General features: G+C 43.6%; 1 protein-coding gene across 1 annotated transcript; it reads left to right on the top strand.

Annotated features, from left to right (window-relative positions):
• The first annotated feature begins 3211 nt into the window (after nt 1-3211).
• Nucleotides 3212-14372, top strand: gabra2a (gamma-aminobutyric acid type A receptor subunit alpha2a). The gene is made up of 10 exons (XM_076027758.1): nt 3212-3293; nt 3555-3635; nt 4233-4345; nt 4858-4925; nt 9043-9263; nt 9719-9801; nt 10721-10864; nt 11526-11678; nt 12531-12733; nt 13501-14372. Exons 2-10 carry the CDS (start codon nt 3565-3567, stop codon nt 13801-13803), a joined length of 1359 nt encoding a protein of 452 aa, XP_075883873.1. The 5' UTR covers nt 3212-3293; nt 3555-3564; the 3' UTR covers nt 13804-14372.
• Nucleotides 14373-15056: the final 684 nt, after the last annotated feature.

Below are 15056 nucleotides of genomic sequence, written 5' to 3' on the forward strand. Positions count from 1 at the left end.
CTCTCTCTCTCTCTCTCTCTCCCTCTGCTGCGTCAGGCTCGTCTGTCTCCGCGTGCTCGGCGTGAAGATGCTGAATAATGAGCAGCAGCGCCGCGCGCTCTCCCCGGTCACCTCTAGTAGCTCAACTGGAAGAGGAGGGAGGGAGAGAGAGGGAGGGAGAGAGGGGGAGAGAGGGAGGGAGAGAGAGAGAGGGGGGGGGGGGTCAACTAATCTGCAGGTTTTCAAGGTGTCACGGCTCACACACACACCAAATGAATTCATTGCTGGGGGGACAAATCTGGGTAAAAATGTACAAACACGTATTATTATTATTATTATTATTATTATTATTATTATTATTATTATTATTATTATTATTATTACAGTAGAAGAGAAACTGCTGCGGTCGCTGTTTGCTGGTGGTGGCCGCAGCTCAGCTGACAGTGGCGGCAGTGTTTGCAGCTTCAAACTGGTTTCACTGCCAGCATCATGGTGGGAACCAGGCAAACCAACCGGAAGCCTCTGACGCTCTCATGAGGCGGTTTTTCAGAGCGCCTCATAGTTATCATATAGTTATCAGTACCGAAACTAATATCGATACGATACCCAATACTGACGTTGCACTGATCTATTTGACCACAGGGTGGAGCCCTTTGCCTTTTAATGAATTGCAGCTCAACTGAAACGGAACTGAACGAAGCGATTTGGGAAATTGTTCAATCTTTTAATTCATTCATTGTCGGGTTTTATTTTATTTTTTTTAGAAACAGAGCAAGCGGCCAATTACACACGATCCAGATGTCTACACAACATTTACTTTACATTTCAAATGTGTTTCTTTATAGTTTTGACCATAAATGTAACGACAGAGCGGTTTGATTTTGTACACTGTTAAATGTTTACAGGATTTCACAATTTCTCACAGTATTATTTAAAGTGTAAATTTACAGTAAATTGCTCGTTGCAGTACTTTCACAGTAAAAGTGCAAGTATACAGGAAATTGCGGTAATTTTCTACAGTTAAGTACTGTAAATAACAGCTGTGAAATTACAGAATACAGCTGTAGTTTTACGATGATTTACTGTGTTTACTGGCAATCAAAAATGCAATCTAAACTGCCACCACTTGATGTCGCTGTTTCATCTTCAAACTCTCCAAAAACCTTTTTGCACAACTGTATGATGAGTGCCTAAAAGACTACAAATACACTCATAACATAACAGGAATTTAGATCATAAAATAATTGAATTTTTATCAATGAACTCAAAGAACCCCAAGAAAGAATGTCTATTTGCCAGTTGATAGATGAGCTGTTGAGTTGATGATTGTTTCCACACCCAGTCTCCTGATGTTCACCCTGCACCAGGCTGTCATCACTCCTCAATGTCATCATCTCGTCTCCCAGGATGATGTGATGATGTCATCAAATGCCAGCCATGCTATCTAATGCTAATGCTAACCTAATTATCTAAATGACACAGAGCTTTAGACGTGACCATTTGCCTTATAAAATGCAAAAGAAATGATATTCGTAGTTTAGCCATCAGGGTCAGGTAGCAATAATTAATGTTTCTCCATTCATTTAATGACTTTTCCAGAAACAACCACAAGGTGCAGCTGTGGTTAGTAATAATAATAATAATAATAATAATAATAATAATAATAATAATAATAATAATAATGCATTTGATTTAAAAGCGCCTTTCAAAACTCTTAAGGACACTGTTCAAACAGAGGCAATAAAAACAAGAGAGAAAAAACACAGAAAAGCACAAACAATTAATGATGAAGACAAAAAGCACACATAATCAATCATACAGAAAAATAAAATAAATAAATAGTTTTCTCTCTAAACAGAAGACGGCCCTTCATTTTTCTTGTGTGATTTCGTGCTGTTTTAATTCTTTTTATTTTATTTACCGCAAACAAAGCTTTTTGTCTATTTTTTTATTCATTATATTTTTTCGGGCCAAACATTCTCCATATTTTCATGCACTTCCAGGGTTCAAATGAAACGACGCCTTTCTTCATCGCTTTTGTTTAATTCGATCAGGAGCAATGAAGCAATGAAGAGGACAACTAGAGTATCAGGGAATAGTGGGGCAAACTGCGGTTCGAGGGCCACATTTGGGCCGTTAATCTTAAATTCTTTAGTGACAACAGTTGGATGCGCACGCGCGCGTAAGCAACATATATAATACATATGTAGGAGTCATCAGGCGTGTCGCCAGACCATAATAGTCTGATAGCGTGCTGGACTGATTCAAAGGAGCCTTTTCCATTCGACCTTCTTCATCCTGGACCGCAGTGACTCATCTGGCTGCCAGCTTCAGCTATAAGTAGCACAGCAGCCTCTCAGACTGCTTCACTTCTTCTGCTCAGCATCTCCATCCTGGCTCAGCTGGGCTGGCATCCCCAGTGCTGATTGTTGGATGGGTTTTCCTCATCGTGAAGTCGCAAAGACCCAAATCTCTCAACGCCAAACTCCCACGTTGTCACTTCTAGTCGAGAAATGATTCAAATTATTGAATTGAATTGTGTGTCCTTACAAAATAAATGCCCAACTTCTTTCCTCTATATCCATCCATCTAAACAGCTGAGAAACTTTGGTCTAAACTAAGAAAAAAACCTTTCAGAAGGTTGATTTCCTGATGTAGATGAATGAATGAATGAATGAATGAATGAATGAATTAATTGAGTGGAAAAGTTTCAGCGATGGTTTAAACACTGACAAGGAAAACGAGACGTTGACAGAAGTGGAAGGATTTTTTTGTGCAGGAATGGCGTTGAAGAGGTGATTTGAATCCAACTGGTTTGCCTACTGGGGGTCTCCAGCTGCTGCTCCCAGTTGGACACCACAAGATCTTCCTGATGGTCACTAATGATGTTCACTACTTCCTGATGTTCACCAACAGTGAAGAGCAGAAGAATGAACCGGCGGGGATGAAGAGAAATGGTCAAAGTGTGAGGTAGAAAAAGAGAGGAAGAGGGAGGCGGGTGAGCAGCGCTCTCTCTCTCTCTCTCTCTCTCTCTCTCTCTCTCTCTCTCTCTCTCTCTCTCTCTCTCTCTCTCTCGCACTCTGCTCTCGGGCTCCAGACGAGGCGAAGCTGCGGTGGATCCGCGCGCCGGGAATCAGGCACCGTGGACGGTCAGTAGCTGCAGTCAGTCACCGCTCCACCTCCTCGTCTTCCGGAGGAACAACCGACAGAAAGAAAGAAAGAGAGAGAGAGAGAGAGAGAGAGAGAGAGAGAGACGGAAGGAAGGAAGGAAGGAAGCAGTGAGTGGCAGACTGACACCTGTCGCGCTTTGCCAGGTAGGAAGCAGCGACTGGAAAGCTGCAGTTTGCAGTTGATTCAGTCAACAAACTTTGATCTTAAACGGATTAAAAACCCTCGAGCTCTCTGCTTTTTTCTTTCTCGCGTGCACGCGCGTTAATTGCAGCGCGTCGTGCCGTTGCAATTACGCGCTCAGCTCAAAGCCCCTTCCTCCTCCTCTTCCTCCTCCTCCTCTCTCTTCTTCTCCTTCCACTTCTTCTATTTTGTGGCGCTTTTTTTTTTTTGCGCTTTTCTCGCAGGATTTCAGCCATGAGAGGACGGTGGTGGCGCTCACGTGCCACGTCGCTGCTGCTCGCGCTGATCGCCCTGTGGCATTCTGGGTAAGTTTTGATTTGATTTTTATGTTTGTTTGTCTTTTAATGTCGTGAACACGCGTTCAATTCACACATACACATCATCAGTAGGTAGCGTGTATCGAGCACGCGCGCACACACATATACACACACACACACACAGACAAATCAGGGAGAGACCTGATATGTGCGATTGAAATTCATTTTATTTTGCGCGCGCGCGCGCACACACATATACATATAATAAATGTTGCTGGTTCTGGGAGGTTCTGGGAGGTTCTGAATAGAACAAAATGAATAGAATAGAACAGAAGAGAATCCTTTTTTAATTCCACATTGGGGAAAATTTACATCATTACAGCAACAATATTGTGCAAAGAGAAGAAAAAATACATTAATTTAGAAATGAAGAAATACAATAAAATATTTATAGGGTAATAACTGGGGGCGGGGGGGGTATTTGCATCATATGGACAGCTGGACTATTTTATCTACATTATATTGATGGATAAATAAAGTTTTTTTTTTTTTTAAATGCACCAAGCGGTTGAGAAAAACGTGTTGTTATGTCAACATCCTCATCTTTTTTTCCTGTTGGTCGTTGTTCCTGTTTGCTGCGTTCAGGTCGAAAGCAGAGTTCAACTCAACGCGCAACAGTAAAGACATCACCACCTTCACCAAGATCCTGGACAGCCTGCTGGACGGCTACGACAACAGGCTGCGACCAGGACTCGGAGGTAAATCCCACCGCATCTGTCTGCTTGTTCAGTTCAAAGGATTTTATACTCCATTGTTTTCTTTCTCACCAAAAAAGATTTTTCAAAACCCTTGCCGATTTTAAACATTTTTACTGCATAAACCGTCTTTGCTCGGCTTTTTGCTCACCTTTTTGCACAGTAGTGTCCAATGGGTAATAAACCATAAACTACAGTTTATGTTTTATTACCCATTGGACACTACTGTTCTGATTCTGATGTGAAGGCGTCTTTCCTCTTTTGAAATGGCATCATCATCCTTTCTTTGCTTTATCTGAATTGTGATAATTACAAGAAAAAATATTTACTGCCCCCAAAAAACACAGTTGCAGGATTGAGAAAATGTTGCCTGTTGTAGATTGACATATGTCCATTTTGGGCTACCGTAGGACAGAAGCAGCTGTGTGTGTGTGTTTGCTGTCCTGTCGGCACTGATTCAGCCACTGCTGCCTCGCCATCCTCTGAACACTGAGCCTGGTTGTGCGTTTCCGCAGATCGAGTGACAGAAGTCAAGACTGACATCTACGTCACCAGTTTTGGCCCAGTCTCTGACACCGACATGGTGAGTCTGTAACACACTCAAGCTGCAATGCACAAAAAAGTCTTCAAGAAATTACATTTAAAGGTCCAGTTTGTAATATTTGGCATGGTTTACAATTTTATATTGGTGAAAACCTAATGCACTGCCTCTTAATACATTAATAAAGTGTATACCAGCAGTGCAATGACAGTCATGTGGTTTCCTCCCCTTGGAACAGTATGAGAACCTCCACAGACCAGTCAGGGTCCCAGTGCTCCAAGTTAGCTGCCATCTTGCACCAGCATTTTTCTAAAGAAGCCTGGTGTGGACAATCCAGCTGCCTGACAGCAGAGTGTTTGGTATTTAGGCTGAACACTAGGGGGCGCCCTCAAATAAACCAACCAAGAAGAAGAAGAAGAAGGTGGAGCAGGTATCCAGGTTTGGGTGCACAGGGCCACCGTAGCTCACTGGCAAGCCCAGGAGAGGGAGGGAGAGTGAAAAGCGCTGCAATCTAACATGTAACCACAAGATGTCGCTGTTTCTTCTTCAAAATCTCCAGATTTTACACACTGGACCTTTCAAACACAAACCAAAGCTTTGAAAAACAACAGAAAGGGGAACTTTGAGCTGTTGAGACGAGAACTAATGTAACCTACATGCAGTGCAGGTGACTGCGGTCTATGAAGACCCTGGAGACTGGAGAGCTCTCCACTTCTCTTCCTCCCTCCCTCCTTTAGCAGCAGCAGCATGAAAGCAGCAGGCAGGCAGGCAGACAGACAGACAGACAGACAGACAGACAGACAGACAGACAGACAGACAAATAAAAGGCAACGATCAGAGCAGCAGTGACACTGAAGGACTGAATCAGCAGCAGTTGACTGGACTGTCAGCTGAGTCGGCGGCTGTTAAACGGCTGATGGCTGAAATGAAAGAGCAGCGCTTGCAAAGTACAAAGATGAAGGAAGCCGAGAGCAGGAAGGTGAAGTGACCGTCAACTGCTTCTCCACCACTAGGGCTCCGCTCAGTCACTCAGGCATGGGCAAACTACGGCCCGGGGGCCCATCTGCGGCCCGCTCAGCTTTGTAGTGCGGCCCCACCGAACCTGAAGAAATTATATTGATATTAATGAAGTCATAAAATAGCTGCATTTCATCCATGTTTTTATTATAAGGAGGAGATCCTGTTGAATTGATTGATGGATGGATGGATGGATGGATGGATGGATGGATGGATTGATTGATTGATTGATTGATTGATTGATTGATTGAGGTGTAACATGTCCATGATGGTGCTGATGAAGATGAGCAGGTGTTTGGGTTTGACGTTGTGAAGAGTTGTTTGAGAAGTGTGATGACTGCTGAAATGGATATTTGCATGAAAGTGTTTTTTCTCTTCCTTCTTCTTCTTCTTCTTCTTCTTCTTCTTCTTCTTCTAGCTTGATTGAGTGGGGACAGGGAATGCAATGCTGTAATTGGACAAGATAATGAGATGGCTTGGCGGTTTACAGGGCTGTAATTGGTGGACGCGCAGGACGGTTTTTCCCACTGAGTTTTCTTCGGGCTTTATCGAAATTAATTTTCATTTCATTTCGGATGCTAATTGCAAATGATTCTCTCGCTCCAGTCACACTTTCTTTTGCACATCCAGCATATTATCTTTCTTTCTCAATAAGTTTGTGCTTCACCTTTAAGTGGAGCAGCAGCAGATGGATGCAGTGTTGTGCTGAGCCGCCTCATAGGAGGAAACAATCTATCCGGGGATATTATGGAGAAAACATGTAGAAGATGGTTTCTCCATATCCCTAGAAGAACCAGCTAGAACCACCCAGAACCATCTAGAACCATCCAGAACCATCCAGAACCACCAGAGTGTTTAGCTCTTTATTGATATGACTCTGGAAACACTGCAAACATGGAGGAGATGCAGCTGTTTGACGACTGACTGACTGTGAACATCAGTTTGGTTTAAGGGCCGGATTAGAAAGCTGAACTGGGCTGCATATGGCCCCCGGGCCGTAGTTTGCCCACGCCTGGTCTAGACTGAGACCTGCTGGAAGTGTTTGTCCTGTTGCCATGGAGACACAGCTGGAGGTCAGACGTGTGACGAGAGATGAGAGACACAGACACACAATAAACGTAATATTAATGATGATTATTATCTCTCGTCCGTCACCTTCCGGAAATAAATTGTCAGGCAAGAAAATTCATCATCATGCGTCGGATGCTTTTTTGTGTGTGTCGTGTTCTAATTGCTTGATCCCTGGTGGAAAAAAGGCCTGACGCTATTCTTCCTTTCAACAAAAGCAGTGATAGATGTGTATTAAAATGACACAATCACTCTTCTTCCTTAAGTAACCTACATGTTCGTACTTACAGGTCCAGTGGGTCATATTTGGAGATTTTGAAGAGGAAACAGCAACATCTAGCGGTTACATTGTAGACTGCAGCGTCTTTCACTCTCCCACCCTCTCCTGAGCTGCCAGCGAACTACGGTTGTCCTGTGCACACAATATATATATTCATATGAACACCATTTGATGTGTAAGGAAACCAAATTGCTGTCATTGCACTGCCAGTATTTTATTCATGTACTGATGAGCAGATGTTGAGTTTTTACCAATCTAAGAAACCAGGTACTGGACTTTTAATCTGCGTCCACCTTCTATAGGAGCCTCAACACTGGAACCATTGAAACAGTGGATTGAATATGAAAAATTAAAACACTCCATGCTTCCACTGTCACGCACACACACACACACACACACACACACACACACATGCAAACATGCTTCTTTCTGCCCTTAAAAGCTTTCCCAAGTCCTCCCATCACACACACACACACACACACACACACACACACACACACACACACACACACCACCTGGTCCTGGTCAAATATTGAAGTGGTGGTGATGGCGACAGTAGAAGAAGAAGAGGCGTCTTCATGTTTCATTCATGTCGCGTCAGCGTCAAAAACTTTGCGAGCCCGCTGAGCTAAAAAATAGAAGTGGGACCTTCATGTGTGTTGAAATCTAGCTTTTTATGAGCATGATTTACATATTTGCATGGTGAATGCAAGGTCTGAGCTTTTCCCTGGACAATTCCTCCAAGGCCTTCAGTTGATGAGCTCCTCATGCAGGCAGTGTGCAGGTAGTTTGAGAAGATGGAAGCTTTACAACAGTTGCTTCCATCATATCATCATCAGGAGGCTCTGTCAGATATCATCTATAATGAAGGAAGACAATTAGAAGTCTGGTCTTCATTCGGCTCAAATTTTGTGGAAAAAAAAAAAAAAAAAAAAAATCCAAATTTTTAGTCCGTGTTGCAACAGTGATGAAAATGATGTCACTGAGTTTTCCCTTAAAAATTAATTTGCTAATTTAATTCCTTTTATTTATCCCTCTAAAATCTCTCCAGCACATTCATGACCCACAGCGTGTCGTCTTTCCTTGGTGATAAAACCTGTGTACAACTAGAAATGAATGAATGATTTGATCCGACTGAAGTCGTCACTCAATCAATCAATCAATCAATCAGTGACATGTTGGTCCGTCTTGAGTTGAAACTCGCGAGTAAAAGATGAACCGAGTTCAGCGGGACTCAAAGGGAAAATGGTTCCTGTTGAAGATCAGCTGCACCTCTGACGCAGGTGCATCTGCCAGTTTGTATGATGGCTGAGATGAAAAATACATGTGACTTCATTCCAAATGGCATTTGCACTTTACACAAGGAGGAGTGTGGCCTTCAGCGGAGCGGAGGGAGACACACACAACCTGTAGTGAGTTATGGATGGATGAATTATTGAGTCTCTCCATCTGAACGCAGTCACAGTTAGCGCCACACATGGTTCATCAATAGAACTGAGCTGCTTGTTTTTCTAAATGATCTTCATGACAACGGACTGAATGTGGACTGAATTCAAAAAGGTTGTCCACATTCTACTTGTTCATTCCGCAAACAATTGACTCTTTGTTATATTTTTAATCCATTGTGTTTTACTTCACTAAGAAGTACCGCTAGTAGTATATTTTTACACAGCTGGGTGTTTTCACAGAGATGTTTCTATTCTAGAAATTCAAGATGTTTCAATGTTTCTAGAAGTTCTGGATGTGTCTACCCTGAAGGTTCCTGTTCCTTGTCATCTCTGGTCACCTCCTCAGGAGTACACTGTGGACGTGTTCTTCCGCCAGAGCTGGAAGGACGAGCGGCTCAAGTTCCACGGGCCCATGAACATCCTGCCGCTCAACAACCTGATGGCCAGCAAGATCTGGACACCCGACACCTTCTTCCACAACGGCAAGAAGTCGGTGGCCCACAACATGACCATGCCCAACAAGCTGCTGAGGATCATGGAGGATGGCACGCTGCTCTACACCATGAGGTGCCGCTCCTTTCTCTCTTCAGGCCGACTCATACTCGCTATTATCTCTCGTACGACAACCAAAAGTACACGTGAGGTATCTCTTTTGGACCGCAGCCACCAGACGGCCTACATCTTTAGGTCCTTTTATATATATATTTATATATTTATATATTTATATATTTATATATTTACATATGTATATATATATACACATATATATATATATGTATATATATATAACAGAAAGGCGGACATGACAGTGCAGTGGAATGCGAGTCTTTCAGTTTTACTGTGTTGCGCTAGTGTGACACTGACAACTGGTAGTTTGGAGGCCTCATTGAAAACAAACAGGTGAATTCAGTGCCAGTATTAATCTAAGACACTAATAAAGCAGTGACATATTATAATTAGTGTGTGTGTGTGTGTGTGTGTGTGTGTGTGTGTGTGTGTGTGTGTGTGTGCTGCCGCTGCAGGTTGACGGTTCAGGCTGAGTGTCCCATGCACCTGGAGGACTTCCCCATGGACTCACACTCATGTCCTCTCAAGTTCGGCAGCTGTAAGTCAGTGCAATGTACAGCTTCCAAGCCCAGCTGACCTGACACTGCACACATATCCTCATTTCAACTGGCGCCACCACACTTTGCAGGAGAGCAGCAGTGTTGTGTGTTATGAATGAAACATATTCATTTATTCTTGAAGATTCTTTAGAATGATGATGGTCCAGAATTGTATTCTATTCTATTCTATTCTATTCTATTCTATTCTATTCTATTGTCTTGTTGCACAGTGTCTGAAAGCAGCATGGACATTAATTTGCATATTTTTTGGAACAAATGCAGCAGCAGGGTCACAGACTGTGATATCGCGATGAGAGTTGAGTGCAGAGGGCGCTAATTCATATGCTAATCTGTGCTGCACTCGCAACGACGAAATGTTAATTAAAAACAACAGATTGAGATTTTCTCTATTTTCTGCCCCACTGTGCACAAATGTGTTCAAATTTTGAGAACATTTTTAAAAAAGTTTTCAAGTAAACTTGAAACTTCATGAATCCGTGTCTATAATCCAAGTCGTTTGATTGCCACCGTAAGAAACACTTTTGACAGAAGCGGCTCCACAGCAGTCAAGGTTGGTCCATGAGGGTGATTCCCTGCAGGGCGTGGGTGTAATTACACCTCTATTAATGTTAGAGGACCAAGTGGAGGCGTACATGTGATTGCTGTTATTTGCCTCCAGTCCTTTATTAAGGTGCGTGTCACTGTGCTCCATTACATCACAGCATCCGCACTATTGCAGGATGTGCAAGGAAAGAAAATAGAAAATAAAACTGCTGGTGTGTCACATTGTCTCAGGCCCTGCAGAGCACAAACACTCATCAGATAGTCTTCACAATCCAGGTTCTTCTGTAGGTCATTAGAGCTGCAACACAATGACTGAGTCTTTAGAGGCCCAAGCGTCTTTCTTCTGTTCATTAGACGCCTACACCAAGACAGAGGTGACTTACATCTGGACCAGGAACGCCTCCCACTCGGTGGACGTCGCTGCTGATGGATCCAGACTCAACCAGTACGACCTGGTGGGCCAGACTGTAGGCATGGAGACCATTAAGTCCAGCACAGGTCAGTGTCCACCATCTGCGTTTGCTCCAGTGTGTATATAAGTGTATAAATACAAGGTATAAAAGACAAATCATTCTGGGAAGACGCTGCTAAATAAGGAGTCATGTGTGCCATCAATTGTTCTGCTCTTCCACGCTTCACGTCCCCTTCTAGTTTGGTCACTTTTACCATCTGCATTGGTATTCATAGAGGTGTTTGTATTGGCTCTTTGGCTTTTTATACAGATATAAACAAAAAGAAAAAGAGACATCATCGCAAAGGGTTCTTAGTCTTATAGCCTTTCAGCTCAGATTTAAAGCCAATGAAAAGCTAAAAACAAGTGATCTCAAAAAGTAACAAAACTACAAACCATGACAGCGATCAGCGAGCAGGACTCAGCTTGTCATCTATGCCGATGACTTGCACTTTCTCCAGAAAGGAAAGAGTGGAAGGAAATGAAAGGAGGATCTCAGAGTTTACAACATCGCGAGTTTAATATATGAAATAATTAATAATTAATTTGCAACATTAAAGAAATGTAAACCAAAAGCAGTAATGTGATAAAAGCAACTTATGAATTGTGCGTCACTCTCAAATGATGGAAAAGTTAGTTGTAGTTGTTGCTAATGCACTGCCCTCTGTCTCCACCTGTGCCTGCTCTACATCACATGACCGTCTCCAGGTGAATACACAGTCATGACGGCTCAATTCCACCTGAAGAGGAAAATCGGCTACTTTGTGATCCAGACGTACCTGCCCTGCATCATGACCGTCATCCTCTCCCAGGTCTCCTTCTGGCTCAACCGAGAGTCGGTGCCGGCCAGGACCGTCTTTGGTGAGCGCTCGGCCAATTGGACAGGAGGACACAGTGTGTTTCCTGCCGGGTCCAGGGGGTCCTCAGGGCTGGAGATGAAGGACCACACAGCTGCTGGGAACTGATTGTTTCACAGTTGTTACAAAGAGAGGCAATCAAAAAACCAAAACGTGGAGTCAAGTTAAGCGGAGTCAAATGGGTATCATCATGGGTACACGTGTGTGTACAGGTTCATCAGATACGATTGTCTGTTTATAAAGAAACATCACTAGCATCACTACACCAACTCTTTGGTGGAGGACTCGTGAAGACAGCAAAGAAACAATGGAAAGGTTCAAATTGTAACACAATCAACCTAAACCATTGTAACAAACTGAAGTTCCATTCCACACCTGTACTGACTGACTACTCAAATATACTTTGAATGTGACCCATATCTGATATCAGCATCTGCATCTACTTCCATTCAGTCTTTCCCTGCTTTGTAAGGAAGCTTTTCATCAAGGTTTCTTGTTGTAAGGAGAAACATTTGCATTTATTAACATACATTTAAATACTGTATATAAACGAACACCACCACCACCACCCCATGTACAGTATGCTTGTATTTAGTAGCCACTAAAATGTCTTTCACATCACCCCGTCTAATATGATTTTTAACTTGGTTACTCATTTCTTTTTGCCAAGTGAAACTTGACCAATAATTCGGAATGTCCGAGCTCATTATGAGTTCATTGATGAGGAGTCAATGTTCCCAAGGGACATTCTTATATTTAAAGAAAAAACAACACACATCACAATATTATCTTCTCCTCATTGTCTTCATTATTTTTTACTTGGCTGAACAGGATTGTTTTCCTCCTCCTTCTCCAGGTGTGACTACGGTTCTCACCATGACCACTCTGAGTATCAGCGCCCGCAACTCGCTGCCCAAGGTGGCCTACGCCACGGCCATGGACTGGTTCATCGCCGTGTGCTACGCCTTCGTCTTCTCCGCCCTCATCGAGTTTGCCACCGTCAACTACTTCACCAAGAGAGGCTGGGCCTGGGATGGCAAGAGCATCGTGAATGACAAGGTATGGATCACATGACCAGGTTCACAGTCTGGTGTCTGTATCAACCATTTTAGGCTGCTTTTCTTCAGTCGTTTTTAGCTTTCAAGGTCCAGTGTGTACAATTATTTTTATATTGGTGAAAACCTAATGCACTGCCTATAAATACAATGATAAAGTGTATACCAGCAGTACAGCAAAAGTCATGTGGTTTTCCTCCCCTCAGAACGACTCTCATATATATATATCAGAATCTCCATAGATCAATCAAGCTCCCAGTGCTCCCAGTTAGCTGCCATCTTGCACCAGCATATTTCTAAGGAAGCCTGGTGTGGACAATCCAGCTTCCTGACAGCAGAGCGTTTGGCATTTAGGCTGAACACTAAGGGGCGTCCTCACATAAACCAACCCAGGAGAAGAAGAAGAAGAAGAAGAAGGTGGAGCAGGTGTCCAGGTTTGCACAGGGCCACCGTAGTTCACTGGCAAGCTCAGGAGAGGGAGGGAGAATGAAAGACGCTACAATCTAAACCAGTGGTCTCCAACCAAACTTTTTTAGCAATGGGCCACATGACGGAACTGCATCATGTCAGCGGGCCATGGTTCATTGACGGACGGACGGACGGGGGGGGGGGGCGTGGTTGTTGGCTGAAAATACGGCCCATCACGCGGGCCGGAGTTTGGGAACCCCTGATCTAAACTGTAACCACTAGATGTCGCTGTTTCTTCTTCAAAATCTCCAAATACTCCACACTGGAGGTAGGTTTGACACCAAGACTTTCCCCCCCCTGCAGAAAAAAGAAGCGGCCATCATGAAGAAAAACAACGCGTACGCCGTGGCCGTGGCCAACTACGCCCCCAACATCACCAAGGACTCCACGCTGCCCACCGTCTCCAAGTGCGCCGCGGGCGAAGGCAACAAGACGGCGGGCGAGACCAAAGCCGAGCAGAGCAAGAAGACGTTCAACAGTGTCAGTAAGATCGACCGCATCTCCCGCATCATGTTCCCCGTGCTCTTCGGCAGCTTCAACCTGGTCTACTGGGCCACCTACCTCAACAGAGAGCCCGTCATCAAAGACATGGACCCGGCCAAGTGAATCACTCAACACTGTCACGCTCAACATGGAACACTGTTACCAACAGAAGCAAAGGTTAAGACCCGGGTCTCAGCCACCTCTTAGAACCTGAGGGTTCCTTCATGGGAACCAAGTCATCTGAAGGACGACCCGTTGGCTACACTCTCCTGGTATAACACATGTTTTCAGTTAGCCTTGAGTTAGATATGACTATCCTGGACCAATCCAGGACCCCATAGACTGACAGACAGACAACCATTCACTCCTCAATGTAGACTTCCCAGTTCATCTCGTGCATTCATTTTGGACTGTGGGTTTCAGTTGAGCAGGAACACCTGAGGACCACCCACACAAAACACCCCGGGATCGAACCCGTAACCTTGGTACTGCTACGGCAGTGCTCATCACTCATCCACCATGTTGCCCTGAAGCTAAAATCATCAGGTAAATTGATCAGAACTTTGATAAAATGTAACATTTCCCACAGCTTTTACCTTCTGACACCAAATACTTTCCAATCTCTTTGAATATCTCCAGTGCAGGAGGATGATTTCACACATTTTCTGGAGTTCTATATGATTATTAATGATACTGATCTTTGTGAAGACACCGATTACATTAATGAGTTTTCAAAAATTCAACAATAATTTAACAGGGTTGGATAAAATTGAATTTCAGCCCAACGAGTTGTTCTCTGGGGGCACCGTTTGTTAGATTTTTAGCCAATCAGACACTGTGAACAGATCAAAAACACATTTTTCACCTCTTTTGGGTTTTTTTTGTTGTTGTTGAAAAATGTAGCATTGCGTTACTGGGGGGTCAAAACCTGCAGGTGCAGCAAAGATCCAGGAAACCAGGAGCTCAGTAACTTGGAACCTCTTTATAACCACAAACAGTACAAAGTTGGGATGGATCACTGTGCTGATATCTGTAGAGCAGTGGTTCTCAACTGGTGGAGTCTCAGGACCGTCATCTTTTTTTTTTTTATCTTGAAGTCGCAAAGACCCAAATTTATTCCACAGCACTCTTGGGCCGTGACCCACCAGTTCAGAAACGCTGCTGGACTCCTTGGACGCTGCCAGTTTGCACAAAAAATGAATCCATGAATTGAAAAAAACTAATGGATATGTTGTGTTTTATACACATTCTTGGTTTGACACATTTGTTAGCCTCACGTCTAAGTTGTAACAAGAGTTTCATAAGAGTAATTACAAAAAATACACATATTCCACTCGCAACAAACAATCAATGTCTATCCGGGTGATGGCGAGGAT

This window comes from Nelusetta ayraudi, unplaced genomic scaffold, assembly GCF_046127955.1.
Source record: "Nelusetta ayraudi isolate G7.1 ecotype Tasmania unplaced genomic scaffold, CSIRO-AGI_Nayr_v1 ptg000021l, whole genome shotgun sequence".
NCBI lineage: Eukaryota > Metazoa > Chordata > Actinopteri > Tetraodontiformes > Monacanthidae > Nelusetta > Nelusetta ayraudi.

Coding starts and splice junctions, on each gene's coding strand:
- gabra2a (XM_076027758.1), top strand. CDS start 3,565: ATGAGAGGACGGTGGTGGCGCTCACGTGCCACGTCGCTGCTGCTCGCG. Junction 3,636..4,232: donor ATCGCCCTGTGGCATTCTGG/GTAAGTTTTGAT, acceptor TGCTGCGTTCAG/GTCGAAAGCAGAGTTCAACT. Junction 12,734..13,500: donor AGAGCATCGTGAATGACAAG/GTATGGATCACA, acceptor CCCCCCCTGCAG/AAAAAAGAAGCGGCCATCAT.